General features: G+C 36.1%; 1 protein-coding gene and 1 non-coding gene across 4 annotated transcripts in view; one reads left to right on the forward strand and one right to left on the reverse strand.

The window, feature by feature from the left end:
• Positions 1-1,388: 1,388 nt before the first annotated feature.
• Positions 1,389-16,593, reverse strand: part of TRIP11 (thyroid hormone receptor interactor 11) — a 68,436-nt gene continuing 53,231 nt past the window's right edge. For all 3 annotated transcript variants that reach the window (XM_023538355.1, XM_011373154.2, XM_011373153.2), the window contains 3 exons: positions 8,977-9,093; positions 7,628-7,772; positions 1,389-4,783 (listed from right to left, as the gene is read on the reverse strand). In XM_023538355.1, coding sequence (XP_023394123.1) covers positions 4,563-4,783; positions 7,628-7,772; positions 8,977-9,093 — 483 coding nt within the window. In that variant the 3' untranslated portion in view covers positions 1,389-4,562. The remainder of the gene's footprint in view (positions 4,784-7,627; positions 7,773-8,976; positions 9,094-16,593) is intronic.
• Positions 14,162-14,280, forward strand: LOC111747361. The gene has a single exon (XR_002783510.1). It is a non-coding gene; the product is annotated as a 5S ribosomal RNA (ribosomal RNA).

Consider the following 16,593-nt stretch of genomic DNA (forward strand, 5'->3'; position numbering starts at 1 on the left):
TGGCTTCCTCCCAGAGTGCTCAAATGTTCCTTCCTTCAGCAACCACGCCCCCTCGTCCCATCTGTCTGCCAGGCCCATGTCAGGACCTCGGGCAGTCCTCACACGTCCCCAGTAATGCGGACAGGCTTGTTTCTCCCACTTGACTGTGAATTTCTCAAGACTCAGAACCTCCACAGCCTCATTTTTAACAGATAAAGCTCCTTGACAACCTCACAGAAGAAAATTCCCAGAATTTCCCTCTACCCAAATCCACCTGCTGTCTGCATCTCCGCTCTTCCATCACTCCTGTCCCAATAAAGGAGTCCTTCCTAGCTAAGGCCAATCCCCCCATCTGTGTTCGGACTCATCGGTTCCCCCTTCTCAGGAGCTCCTCTCTCCACTCTGCAGCCTCTCCATCCAGTCAGCATTCACACAAGCTTAAACCAGTTCTCCCTCCACCCTACTTTCCTATTAACGTCCTCTTCCCCTTTACAATCTAATTTCTCAGAAGAATTACCTACAAACACTATCTCCACTTGCTCATCACCTACTCAACCCACTGAACAATATGGCCGTTGTTCCCACCATTCCGCCAACACTACTCTAAGTCATGGCCAATGTCCTGGTCCCAAAATGCAGTGAGGTCTTAAAACTTGCATCAGAGCAGCAACACTTCACACTTTTGACCTCCTTACCTTCTTGAAACAATCCTTGGCTTTATAACACCCCCACGCATGACACTGTCATCCACTCTTTGGCAGTAATCATCACAACTTCTAACATCTGTACAGAACTACAGATTTTATAAAGCATTTCTACAAGTGGTACATTATTCATTTAATAAATATTATGAATGAATGTGTCACTTGATCCTCATGACCCCATAAGTTTACTAGGTAGGTGTTACTTCAGAGATGAGAAAAATCAGTCCCAAAGTAATTTTGTTAAGGTCACACAGAAAGGGTCAAAATGAGTACTCCCATCCATCTCTCAACTTCAAAACCAATGATCATTCCAATACTGCTATCATATGAACAGTTAAAACTATTCGAGGTTCCACATCTAAGAAAAAACGAGCCATGACCGAAACACCAAGAGCCCAATAATGAATAATGTCACCTCTGGCGGGGGGAGGGCGGAGGGAAGGCTGGTTAAAATCTCTCCGATCCACTTTTCATACATTATCTTAAGCATCTATTAAATTGTTTATACTTAACATTTCCAAGACTCAAATAGTATCCTCACAGCAGACATCCGGTGAACACTTGAAGACATTAGCTTCAGTAGTTGATCAACTGCTGCTATAAACAACATGTGTAAGTCATTTCTCCCCCTTCTAAAGAAAAAGTCAGCAGCTGTTTGCTAAAAAATCTTTTTTTTTTTTTATTGTGGATGAAGACATTGCCAACTCATATATATCATTTTTATTTGTATTTTTTATTTTTTTTGCCTTGCAGTACTCCTGAGAAATTCAGAAATGCATTGACTTAAGCTCTATAAAACACAATCCAGTATTATGGCTGGGTTGTAAATTTCCCACATTTAGTTATTTCCCTAGAAATCAAAAGACAACTGATCAATATGAAGTAGAGAAACCTTAATAAGTTAAAAAGTAAACACTGGCAAATAATCACAAATGTCAGAACATTAAAAGTACCATTACTTTTTCCATAGGAATATATAAAATAAATATCAGTTATACTTGATATTTACAAAATTAAAGATATTTTTTGATGGAAAACACTTTAAACACGATATATGAAAAACTTCACTAGCTTTAGAAATCAAGTTCAAATGCTTTAAGTTTTGACTCATAACAGCACTTTTTCAATAATTCTCAACATACCCCTGTCCCTGAAGACAGTTTATTTTTCACCTAAGGAATGAGTAAGTATTCGTAGAGTCTTTCCTTCCCTTTCAATTAACCATTCAAAGGTTAAAATAAAGTGGAGGCTTTATTTGGAGAGGGGATATTTAATGTTTTAATTGGCTGGTTTTAAGGAAGTCATTTACTTTGCCCATGTGTTAGTTTTAGTTTTTGTTTTTTTCTTTTAATAATGGCAGAAACTGAAACTCAAACCACTATACGATACAGAATTATACTAAAGTCAAATTCAATGTCTGGCTGGATTTTCTATTATAGTATTAGCAGTTGAAAGCCATTAGGAATGTTGTGAAAATCTGTGGCAGCCAAAGCAAAATTCCACCACAAATTCTAGTAAGTTTGTTGAGAAGTAAACAGTAAAATCACCGTAGTTAAAATATTGCAATAAAATTCCTGTTAGCAATGTCCTATTGCTGACACTAGAATTATATGCTTCATCACTGTATGGTTACTAAGAAGATTCTTTGAGCAGATGGTTCATCTCTGACACAACTTAGCTGTAGAAAAGTAGATGAGTTATGTCTGGTTTACATCAACAAACACTTAGCATGCATACCAGCGAGCTATAGATTCAGTGATGATACAACTGAAACATTAGGTACTACAGCTTTAGTTCAAGGTCACATAATTAAATAGCAGCCATGTAAGGTCATCCTGTGATGTAGATATGCAATCCACCCATAACAGCTTTCAAACTTATGTTAAACTATGGGGTGAAGGGAGACAGGCTGTTTTGAATAAGGAAATATTCAAAATGTCATAAAAGGCATATAAAATATGATGACATGCTACTTAAATACCTACCACTTAAATTTTATTTTCAAATTAAAAGAGAAAAAATTTTTTGCATGTTCTATTTCTCCAAAATGAAAGATCATGTGTCTTCTTTCTTTAACTTACGAATTTTTATTTCAGATGCTTCACACTGAAATGAAACTCCAATGGTAAGCAGTAAATAATTAAGAATGGCCAGCAAAAGTTTCTTTGAAAAGATCATATAAAACCTAAGAGTAATAATTTCATAGAGAAATAATAATGGGCAAAAGAGACAAAAGGCAGTTTGACAGTTCTAATATAGAACTGGTATGACAACTTCCTTTAAAGTATACTAAATAAAGAATGACAATATAAATAAATTAGCCAAGGAGACAGATGTTGTGAAGTAGCAATGTCCCAGTTATTAAATTCTTCAGAAAAATCAGATTTACCCATCAACCCTTAGACTTCCACTCTTCTAAATACAGTCAGAATGTATACGTAATCACAGCAAAATTTACAAATAATCAAATTTAGTCCTGGCCTGAGCCAGGACTATTTACATATTTAGATTAGTATCACTTCCACCTTCCTTTGTATCCAGATGTTTCTATTTTAAAGGTATATTGAAATTTACAAAATTTGCAAGAAATGTCTTTAAATGTACAGCGTCAACAACTAATACAAACATGACATCCTGATTAAATTAAGTTCCAACTCAGGATTTTTTATGATAGGTTTATAAAAAAAAATAAATACACCCTTATTCTTAAGTTCCCAACACTTGATGCTAGTGCTGCTGAAGTAATGTCACTGCCCTCAGTGACCCTGAGGATGAGAATGGACAGTTCCTGGACTGACATATTGTACCTCTCATACTGACACCTCAGAGAGAGCCAGGAGGTGTCATGTTTAGGGATATTGCTAATTATAGTTCCGTAAATGCAGCTGTTATGATTTAATACTTATATAAAAGTTGTGTGCATGTGTGTAGGAAAACAATTAGTTTTAAGATACCTTTAAAAAGATATCTTCTGTCATAAAACAAAAACACAGACCCACAATATGTACTTGACAATAAAGAAAACAAACTGCTAATATATGCAACAACTCAAATGGATCTCAGGGGCAACACACTATGTGAAAAAAAAAATGTATTCTCAAAAAGTTACACACTATGATTCCATTTTTATAGCACTCTTGAAATGACAAAATTATAGAGATAGAGAGCAGTTAGTGGTTGCTAGAGGTTAAGGGGGGGGCTGGGGAAGGAGGTGGCTGTGAGGGGTGCCATGAGGGGTCCTTGACATATCTGACGGTAGTGGTGGTCACATGAATCTACACATGTGATAAAATTGCATAGAACCAAACACACACATTCCACCTCAGGACAACTGTGTACCACCTCCCAGGGACAACCTTGTTCTTGGCCTGTCTACCTACACAAAGTCCTCTAAAGATGACTCATATACACTTCAGATCAATTTTCTGCACTATGCAGATAAGCCACTGCTATTATTTCTTCTTCCTTTTCTCTTTTTTGGTAAATCTCTGGATTATCTTTAAAGGACAAACAACATGTCTTCAGTTTAAATGAACTTGAAAGTCAGAAAAGGAAATAAAGAGCGAATATATACCTAGTAGTATTTTTGTCTTTTTATTTTTCTTATTTTTTTTAAGTTAAGATAAAAAAGCAAATGTTTCTAGCTTAAATTAGGTCAAATCAGAGAAGGAAAAAAGCAGATAATATAGCAAACACTTCCTCTTGCGACACCTGCAATTTCTAAAAGCATTAACGATATATTTATTAATTTTAGAGAAAGTACAACCGCAAACAAATACATGACTTTTTCCAAAAGGCCACTTTGTGATAAAGTACATAAATATAGTGTTCATGGTTTCTTTAAAGTGCTATGTATGTCGTCTCTGGCTTGAGAATCATCTATTGCTTTAAAAGGTCTTTCAACACAGCTCCAGCACTGTTGTCAGGTGACACTGGCAAAGGTGTAAATGTGGGTAACACATCCGAGATGGGTTTCAAAAGAAGATGCCCAGGCCCACCAGGCCCAAGTCCAGCTGGGTTAATGAGAGGCACAGCCGCGGAGCGGGGAGCCAAGAAAGGGTTCAAATCGGTTCTTCTACCAGACCTGGATTCTGTTGTATCTAAATGATAAAACATCAATTATTTAGTCTCCTATAAGTTATTGAGTCAACACTATATGTGTGTTTTAGGATCCCAGATTTCGCCCCCTAATAAATTTAATTCTGATAAGCAGAGCCTGTGAAACATGGAACGGTGAAAGGACAGGACAAGAGAAAGGAATGGGAGAAAGAAGAGAGGAGAGAAGAATATGTGAATGTATAGCTAATACTTCACATTAATATTATGTAACACATTTTGTTGTTTTGTATTTAAATATCAGTTATATAACTGATTAATTTCACTTACTACTGAAGGGGACCAAAAGTTTTGCCTTTTGGGATACTGATATTTAAGCTGGTTATTAAGAAAAGACTCAAAGAACCTTTGGTCCTCCTTCCCCTTTCCTGCTCAAGAGATTCAGAGGGAAAGACTTACTTCAGGAAGATCTGAGAATGCTCACCCTCAGCAACCTAATTTGAATTGAGTATTGTAAACAGGAGGGCTTCAGGCAGGGGCCTGTTAGAAATATAGCCCTGTGTTGCAATGTTTTTGGGTTGCCTTGCAAGAATTTGCCTGCCACTATGTTCTACTCTTCTTCAATTACCTATAAATCGCACATTCTCACTTTTGAAATCTCTACCCCTCCCCGCTCCACCGTCTCTTTCCATTTTCCAAAAATGTCATATATATCCAATGTTGCCTCACTGCCTTTGGAATTTTCATGCTTATGTGAATTCCCCACACGCATGCATTAAAAGTTTGATTTTCTCCTCTTAATCTGTCTCTGTTGATTATTAGCCCAGCTAGAAGATCTTAGAAAGTGGGAGGAAATGTACTACATTTTTTAGTCTCCACACTATAATAACAGCTTTTAAAAGTGTTTTCTAAGTTATAAGGCAAACTCTCTAACTATTTACCTGTAAAAGGACTTGAGAATTTGGTTTCCCCCAAATAGTCATGATGATCATGAAAAACACTGGCACCCATATTTCAATAATAAAATTTAATATTAATTTACAAAAAATATATATATATGCATTACATTACCTGATCATCTTTTAGACATTCAAAGGTTTGAAAACAATTCTCAATTAGATATTTTCTCTATAAAGTTAGGATTTACAATTAGTTTTTATTGGAATAGGTAATTGGTTTATGCCCTTATGTCTTAGTGGATGAACTGTGTTTTTATTTCTTACCCACTAACAACTTCATTGTTAAGAGACCAGCAGCCCCTTGAAGGCGCCCTCTTCAGCACTGGGAATCTCAAATAAGGAGCAGGCATAGTGAGTGCAGTCAGCATTAACATAATGGCCAGGTGGAGAGCCAGAGAGAAAGAGCAACTGGGGGGATCGTTTTATAAGCTTAACCTGTACTGCATACTTGAAACGAATAATAAAATAAAATTAAAAAAAAAAAAGGCCTCTAAGACAAAGAAAGCACCAAAACAAATTAATCAAATCTACTTACACAATTAAGTACCCCTAGGTCCTCAAGCTGTACCCTCCTGTGAATAACAACTTTCCAAACTGAAAAAGCTTATGATGATACTTAGTAAGCTCTTAGACTAGCCACACAACTTCCAAATCCAGGATTAAAAAAGACTCAAATTGTCTTTTTTTCATGCAAACCCTGTACCAACTCAGAGCATCAATGGTTTTATCTCAGATCCAGCTGGGCACATGACCTGATACCTGAATGGAGGAGAGCAGGAACGAGGGAGGAAAGTGGAGACGGGAAAAGGATGGAGAGGAGGGGAAGAGGGTAAAGAGAAGGGGAGACCCTGCCATAATGAATTTTGGAAATCGCCTTAAGATACTACAACCTACTGTAACAAGGAAAAAGTGTTTTTAGTATGGTCTACGCCTGTAGATGAAGTTAAGACGTTCCACTAAATTTAGCAGCTAAACCTCTTATCTGAAGAACAAATAAATGTTACCATTTTCTCTTCCTATAAAAAATTCATGAGAATAGAAATATTTGTCAAAACGACTAAGCAAGTTTTTAAAAATTCAGAATATAAATTATTTAATGTTTTATCCACATTAAATATCTGACGTGATACAAACTTAAACATATATAATAACATATATATACCTTTACAGTCCAATTAGCAAACAAACGTGTTAGTCTGAATTAATATATGAAGATTTCAGGAAAAAAGGGACTTTCAATAAAGAATCTATTTATAATTTAAAGGATAGACTTAAATTTCAACTGAAGAAATTTTACTGCATGCTAATATAGGGGATATGAATATAAATAAGACCCTTATAAACCAGAGGGACAGAAAACTATGTGCACATATGCAGAGCCACCAAACCATCTTCTTCCTGGCAGATCTTTTGACATACAAGAATGCTTCATAAAATTCCTGGATGTCTAAGCCAGTTTACTACACTACTCTTATAAATATTATTAACACACCAAGGTTTGGTTATTGAGTGTAACACTTAGATTTTCGCAGGGAAAAAATCTTTAACTATAAACCACACTTCTAACTCTTACTAGCAATAAGCACCATTAGTGAAAAAGGCGAACGAGTGACCAGGCAAAGGCTTACCAGTTCACCACCACTGCCAAGAGCAACTCAAAGTGGCTTATGCGGGGAGAGAGAACAATTAAACCAATATGCAAAGGGAAAATAGTTTCCTATTGTTTAAATTACTCTAAGCCAATTAAAATACCGGGTTGCTACAAGAATATATGAAGCCAAAATATAATGCCTTATTGGAATTTTTGAAGAAGTCACATTGCACATTTTCAAAAACACTAACTAAAACTTTAGTTAATATCACTGTTAAATATAATCATAAATTAAACATTCAAATTTTTAAATTGAAGAAAAAATAAATAAATTTTACCTTTAAAATTTTCTGATACATTTGTATCTAGTTTTCTCCTTGTTGGTGAATCCAGAGGTTTCATATCATGAATAGAAAGCTTTGGTGGTGGAATAGATGGATGAGATTCCGTTTCTAGAAATTTGACAAAAAGTTCTGAAAAAGACTAAGAAGAAAATATTTGGAAAAAAAAGAGAAAATATTTTAGTTATATTAGGCAGGTATTAAAATTATATTCACTACAACTTAAAAAAATACTAGCTATTCTAATTAAATATTAAAAACTAATCGTGCCATCTGAATCATTTCTTTTTTTGAATCATTTCTTTATAACTAAGCTTTATGAAAAATTAAAACTGCAAGTACTTCAGTTATATAGACATTACGCAAAAACTTTAACTAAATAATTTTTGATGATAGCACTTTACAAATCTATACTCAGAATCAGCTACCTGATAACACTTAAGATTTCTTGCCACTAATGACACTTAAGACGGTAAGTCTTAAATCATTTTAATAACCGTTTACAGACATGAAAACTTATATTGACAGAAAATAAATATTAAACAGTCACATTTTTCTAAAGTAAACCCAATCAATGAATATAGCAAAAGCTCACAGGTAATTTTATCAGATTAAAATAATGTAGTATAGACCTTTCTTTTAAATTAAGTTTTCCGCCATCCAATTTCAAATAGCGTTTTATCTTTAGCTAGCTGAGAGTAAGTCACCTATCCTTAGTTTCTCCTTTTAAAAATAAAGAAGTAAACTCCACATTCTCACAGTGCTACTCAAGTCAATTGATGTCCATCTTAAACCGACTAACATGACAGTCACTTTGTTTTCATGCTTATTAACTACCTCCTTCTGCAAAAATGGAATCGTTGAGGGCAGGCACTTTATCTGATTTGCTGCTGCATCCCCAATGCACAAAACAGGAAGGTACACAGCAGATGCTCAATAAGTATTTATTATCTCAATGACTACATAGATACATACATGCGAAAAATAAAGTCGCTACCTTTAAGAATCTCATAATTTAGTAGTAAGACAAATAATTGTGTGCCTGAAGCATCATGATCAAATACAAATAAAGGAACAGTTAATACTTTGAAAAATAAAAATAAAAATAAATTAAAGTTAGTGCTCGCTTGAGCAGCACATATACTAAAAATTAAAACCTATATTCAATAAATTTATTAAAACTGCTTATCATTAAGCTAATCATATCTTTGGATCTTAATTTCCATAACTTCAAAATAGAAGGGCTATGTAAAATAACTTTGAAAAGAAATCTGATTCTTTGCAAATGAATGCGATGTACAATCATCTCACCCTTCATATTCAGCAAAAATAAAATGAGCGCTTACACTATTAAGCATAGATTGTTGATTTGGTCTCAGAGGTGTGTTGGGGACACTTTTTGATCCTCCTCCAAGCCACCCGGTCATCCATCTGGTAACACTGCCCTGATCTTCATTCAACAACTGGAAAATGATTTTATACAAGAAAAGAAAAAATAAGAACCATTTTTTACATGATTTCAAATGGTATCCAACTATGCTTTTCCAATTCAATTTCTAGTAAATGATTCCTACTGACAGAGGCTACAAATACAATGAAATGTCATCCCGAACACTATCTCGGTTAAAATTTGAAAACTGTCATGTCTCAGAATTTCAGCATTCTGATAAGAGAGGTGGCTTATATGTTACAAAATATTTTAACTAATATTATACAAATTTAGAGTGTTCCAGTCAAGATGGTGGAGTAGGTAAACACTGTTCGTCTCCTCCCATGACCACATCAAAATTACAACGAAATTGTAGAACAATCAACCTGGAGAACCAACTGAAGACTAGCTGAATGGAAGTCTTATAACTATGGTTATAAAGAAGAAGCCACGTTGAGACTGGAGGAAATGGCAGAGATGCAAAATAGGCTGGCCCCACACGTGTGGCGGTTGAGAATTGGGAGGAATAGCTCAGCTACAGAGGTACCCTCTGAGGAATGAGGGGTCCCAGCCTCACACCAGGCTCCCCAGGCCAGAGAACCAGTGCCAGCAAGCGGAGCCCAAACAACATCTGTCTGTCCAGATGACACCGAAGGCTGCTGGAAACCCAGGTGTCGGCTTAATGAGCCTGCACACAGACTCACTGGCTCACAGGCACTCACCCTAGGCTATAGTAGAGGGACAGCGGCTTGGGAGTTGTCAGAGACATATAGGGAAAAACTGAGTTGTATGGATTCAGGGCCAAAGGCTGGAGGGACAGCCACCATTGTCCTTGTATTGAGCCCTCTTCCCACACAGCTGGCAGGCAAGTGCTATATTTCATGTGCTGAGCCCTCCTTGACTGTGGCCAAATCTAAATCAGCATTAGCCTGGTGAGCCCCACTTGCTCCACCATGACGACTCCCTGAAACCCTGCCTCACCCAACTTACACACTGTCTGGGCCCTATAAGCACCTGGTAGGCAGCAGCAGGCCTCAGCGTACACTATGACTTTTGCTGAGGTGCCTCAGACCCGGCATTGGTGGCAGCCGGCCTCGATTTGCAGTGTCACCTCTCCCATGCACCTCCAGGTCCCACACAGGCAGCTATGAATCACGGACCGCTCTGTAGCTCCTACGAGGAAGCCTCAGCAGGTCACAGGCAGCAGGTGACCGTGGCCTGCATGGAAGCCCCTCCCAAGAGGCCCCAGAACACACCTGGAGGCCGCCACAGAGCTCCGCCTGATTAGCTCCACAAGCAGCACACCCAAAGGGTGGTCTCCCAGCAGGCAGCAGAGCTCGCTGGAGCAATCCCACTCTGTCAGGTCAGCCACGGCACAGGAGCTCATATGCTGTGGGTGTGGCCAGTCAGCCTGAAGGTCAATTCCACACACTGATGTGCCAACAGCAATCAAGGCTCAACTACAACAAGAGGGCATACACAACCCACACAAGGGACACTCCTGGAGCACTGGGTGCAGGAGATCAGGAAGACTGCACCACTGGGCCCCACAGGGCACCTACTATATATAAGGCCACCTGGCCAAGACTGAGAGATATAGCAGATCTAATTAACACATAGAAACAAACACAGAGAAGCTGAGCTTAGTGACAATTGCAATAAAGAGATAGCAAGGATAAAAAAGGACACAGACACCATAAAGAACCAGTCAGAAATGAAGACTACAATAACTGAAATGAATATCTTAGAAGGAATCAACAGCAGATTAAATGAATCAGAGGACTGAATCAGTGACTTGGAAGACAAGGTGGCAGCAAACACCCAATCAGAACAACAAAAAGAAAAAAAGAATTTTAAAAAATGAGGATAGTTCAAGGGACCTCTGGGTCATCAAGTTTAACAACATTTGCACCAGGGGGTATCAGAAGGAGAAGAGAGAGAGGAAGGGATTGAGAACCTATCTGAAGAAATAATGACTGAAAACTTCCCTAACCTGGCAAAGAGCACAGAGAGTCCCAAACAAGATGAACCCAAACTGACCCACACCAAGACATATCATAATTAAAATTCCAAAGATTAAAGACAAAGAGAGAATCCTAAAAGCAGCAAGAAAAAGGCAGCCAGTTACTTACAAGGGAGCTCCCATAATATTGTCAGCTGATTTCTCAACAGAAACTTTGCAGGCCAGAAGAGACTGGCATGAAATATTCAAAGTGATGAAAAGCAAGCACCTACAACTAAGACTACTCTAATCAGCAAAGCTATCATTTAAAATTGAAAGAGAGATAAAGAGCTTCCCACACAGGAAAAAGCTAAAGGAATTCATCATTGCCAAAGTGGGATTACAAGAAATGCTAAAGGGACTTCTTTAAGAAGGAAAAAAAGAGATAAAAAATGTGAATAATAAAATGGCAATAAGTATGTACCTATCAATAATCACTTTAAATGTAAATGAATTAAATGCTTCAATCAAAAGACCTAGGGTAGATGAATAGTTAAGAAAACAAGACCCATACATATGCTTGTCTACAAGAGACCCACTTCAGATCGAAAAGATACACACAAACTGAAAGTAAAGGGATGGAAAAATATATTTCATGTTAATGGAAATGAAAAAAAAAAAAGCTGGGATAAAAATACTCATATCAGACAAAATAGACTTTAAAACAAAGACTATAAGAGACAAAAGACATTACATAATGCTAAAAGGATCAATCCAACAAGAGGATATAATCCTTGTAAACATCTATGCACCCAACAGAGGAGCACCTAAATATATAAAGCAAATATTGACCAACATAAAGGGAGAAATCGACAGTAATACAGTCATGGAGGGGACTTAACACCCCACTGACATCAATGGACAGATCTTCTAGACAGCAAATCAAGAAGGAAACAGCGGCCTTAAATGACTCACTAGACCAGATGGATTTAATTGGTATTTTTAGAACATTTCACACCAAAGCAGGAAAATTTACAATCTTTTCAAGTGCATATAGAACATTTTCCAAGAGAGATCACATGTTAGGCCACAAAAGTCTCATTAAATTTACGAAGACTGAAATCATATCAAGCATCTTCTCTGACCACAATGGTATGAAACTAGAAATCAGTCACAAGAAAAAAATTGAAAAACGCACAAACACGTGGAGGCTAAATAACATGACACTAAACAATGAATGGGTTAACAATGAGAACAAGGAAAAAAGTCAAAGTTACCTTGAGACAAATGAAAATGAAAACACAAGTACCCAAAATCTATGAGACAGAGCAAAAGCAGTCCTAAGAGGGAAATTCATAGCAATACAGGCCTACTTCAAGAAACAAGAAAAATCTCAAATAAATAATCTGACCTTATACCTAAGGGAACTAGAAAAAGAACAACAAAGCCCAAAGTGAACAAAAGGAAGGAAATAATAAAGATCAGAATGAAAATAAACAAAATAGAGTCTAAAAATACAATACAAAAGATCAATGAAATTAAGAGCTCGTTCTTTGAAATGACAATCAAAATTGATAAACCTTTAACCAGGATCATAAAGAAAAAGAGAGGACACAAAAAATTAAGTTAGAAATAAAACAGAGTGACAACCTGACACCATAGAAATACAAAGGATTATAAGAAAATACTATGAACAATTACATGCCAACAAATTGGACAATCTGGAAGAAAGAAATGGACAAATTCCTAGTAACATAATAATCTTCCAACAGTAGATCAAGAAGAAACAGAAAATCTGAACAGACTGATGACTACTAATGAAAAAGAATCAGTAATCAAAAAACTCCCAACAAACAAAAAAGTCCTGGACCACACGGCTTCACAGATGAATTTTACCAAACATTCAAAGACAAATGAACACCTATCCTTTTCAAATTACTCCAAAAAATTCAAGAGGAGGGAAGGCTCCCAAGCTCATGTTATGAGGCCAACATTATCTTGATTCCAAAACCAGACAAGACACTACAGGAAAAAAAAAGAAAATTAGAGCCCAATATTCCTGATGAACATATATGCAAAAGGCGTCAACAAAATATTAGCAAACTGAATTTAGCAATACATTAAAAAGATCATACATCATGATCAAATGGGATTTATTCTTGAGATGCAAGGCTGGTTCAATATCTGTAAATCAATAAACATGATACACCGCATAAATAAAATGAAGAATAAAAATCAAATAATCATATCAAAAGATGAAGAAAAAGCATCTGACAAAATCCAGCATCCATTTATGATAAAAACTCATAGCAAAGTGGGACTAGAGGGAACATACCTCAACATAATAAAGGCCACAGATAAGACAAACATATAACTAACATCATACTCAATAGAGAAAAGCTGAAAGTGTTTTCCTTAAGATTAGGAACAAAACAAAGATGTTCACTTTCACTACTTTTATTCAATATAGTATTGGAAGTCCTAGCCACAGCAATCAGACAAGAAAAAGAAATAAAAGGTATCAAAATTGGAAAAGAACAAGTAAAACTGTCATTATTTGCAGATGAAATGATACTATAGATAGAGAACCCCAAAGAGTCCACAAAACTATTAGAACTGAGAAATGAATTCAGTAAAATGGCAGGCTACAAAATTAATATTCAGAAATCAGTTACACTTTTATACACCAATAATGACTATCAGAAAGAAAATTAAAACAACCCCATTTACAACTGCATAAAAAAAATTTTCTAGGAATAAATTTAACCAAGGAGGTGAAAGACCTGTACTCAGAAAAGTATAAGACATTGAAGAAAAAAACTGAAAATACATATAAATGGAAGCATATACCATGCTCATAGATAGGAATAATTAACTGTTAAAATGTCCATACTACCCAAAGCAATCTATAGATTCAATGTAATCCCTATCAAAATACTAATGGCATTTTTCACAGAACTACAGTAAATAATCCTAAAATTTATATGGAGCCACAAAAGACTCCTAATGGTCACAGCAATCCTGAGAAAGAACAGAGTTGGAGGTATCATGCTACCTCATATCAGATTATACTACAAGGCTACAATAATCAAAAAAACATGGTACTGGCATAAAAACACACAACAAAACAGAGAGCCCAGAAATAAACTGATGCCTATGTGTCTATGGCCATGCCACTCTGAACAAGCCCAATCCCATCTGATCTTGGAAGCTAAGCAGGGTTGGGCCTGGTTAGTACTTGGATGGGAGACCACCTAGGAAGACCAGGTGCTGTAGGCATAAAAAAATTAAAAAAAAAATAATTATAAGGGATTGTAAGCTGACAAGGTCCTTGCAATCTGTGAGGTCAACCAAGAGTTTGGCCTCACCTAAAAACAACAACAACAACAACGACAAAAAACAAAAAAAAACCCTGATGCTTATGTGGTCAATTAATCTATTATAAAGGAGGCAAGACTATACAATGGGGTAAAGGCGGTCCATTCAATAAAAGGTGTTGGAAAAATTGGACGATACATGCAAAAAAACTAGACTACCTTCTTTACTATATACAAGAATAAACTCAAAATGGATTAAAGACTGAAATCATAAAACTCTTAGAAGAAAACACAGGCATTAAACTCTCCACCATTGCTGTTAGTAATTTTTTCTGCTATTATCTCCTCTGGCAAGGGAAACAAAAGAAAAAATAAACAAATGGGACTACCTCAAACTAAAAAGTTTTTGCACAGCAAAGGAAACCATCAGCAAAACGAAAAGACAACCTACCGAATGGTAGAAGATATTCACCAATGATACATCCAATAAAGGTTAATGTCCAAAATTTATAAAGAACTCATACAACTTAACAGCAAAAAAAACCCAAATGATCCAATTAAAAAATGGGCAGAGGACTTGAAGAGACATTTCATCAAGGAGGACATACAGATGGCCAATAGACATATGAAAAGATGCTCAAGGTCAGTAATCATCAGAGAAATGCAAAACAATGAGATATCACCTCGCACCTGTCAGAATGGCTATCATCAATAAATCAACAAACAAGTGTTGGCGAGGATGTGGCGAAATGGGAACCCTTGTGCACTACTGACGGGGCTGTGAACTGGTAAAGCCACTATGGAAAACAGTATGGAGGCTCCTCAATAAAGTAAAAGTAAAACTATCTTATGACCCAGCAATTCCACTTCCGGGTATTTATCCAAAGAAATTCAAAACACATCCCAAAAGATATATGCACCCCTATGTTCACTGCAGCTTTATTTACCATAGTCAAGATACGGAAGCAATCTAAGTGCCCATCAATAGATGACTGGATAAAGAAGATGTGGTACATATATACAATGGATTACTCTGCCATAAAAAAAATTGAAATCCTACCCTTAGAGACAACATGAATGGACCTAGAGAGTATTATGCTAAGTGAAATGTCAGAAAACAAAACAGAAACAGACTCATATATACAGATAAACTTTTAGTTGCCAGATATGGGGCGGGGGGCGTTGAGAGGGCTGAGAGAAAAAGAGAAAGGGATTAAGAAGTACAAATTGGCAGTATCAAAATAGTCATGGGGACATAAAAGTACAGCATAGGGAATATAGTCAATACTACTGTAATAACTATGTATGGTGCCAGGTGGGTACTAGACTTAAGAAGGCAAATCACTTCGTAAATTATATAAATGTCTAACCACTATGCTGTAAAGCTAAAATTAATATACAATAATATTGAATGTTACCTGTTTGTTATTTAAAAAAATTTTTAAATATAGCCACTTAATGCTATGAATGTTCCATAAGGGCTAATTTAGCAGCATCCTACAAATTTGGATACTAATTTTCATTTTGAATTGTTTTTTGACTCATGTGTCAGAAAGGCTAAATGACTGACCCAGAGACATAGAGTGAAAACATGGAGGATTTGGAATTTGAATCCGAATCTACTGAATTCCAAAGCTCATGCTCTTAGTCACTATGCATGCTTAGTCAACATGGCAAACCTTTCACACCTCTATATTTTCACATATAGGACTGTTTCTGCCTCAACACTCTTCCTAACTTCTACTTGGCTTTCAAACTTACTGCAAACATTACCTACCTAGGAATAACACTGAAATAAAATTAAAAAAAAAAAAAAATCAACAGAGTGAATACTAACATCAGTTGAGGGGTTACTAGATTCCAGATAATATCTATTTAATTTTTTATAACAACCCTGTATGATCAAAAGTATAATTTCCATTTTAATGCTGAGGAAATGTCCAAGGTCATAATCTGGTAAGTGGGTAAGTGCCAGAGGTGATATTTAAACTATTTTCTAGCTCAAAATTCTACTAGAAAGTTTGAGAAGGCCTAGGAGCAGGTACCTAGCCAAAGATATCCATCAGAACTCCCTAAAAAGCTTTTCAAAAATATGCAAGCTCAAACCAGTTGCATTACTATACACTAACCATGAACAATCCAAAAAGAAATCAAGAAAACAATTCTATTTACAATAGCATCAAAAAAAATTTTTAAAAATAAGAAATAAACTGAATAAATAAATTTAACTGGGACAAAAGACACTAAAGAATACAAAACACTGCTGAAAGAAATT

This window comes from Pteropus vampyrus, unplaced genomic scaffold (genome assembly GCF_000151845.1).
Source record: "Pteropus vampyrus isolate Shadow unplaced genomic scaffold, Pvam_2.0 Scaffold219, whole genome shotgun sequence".
NCBI lineage: Eukaryota > Metazoa > Chordata > Mammalia > Chiroptera > Pteropodidae > Pteropus > Pteropus vampyrus.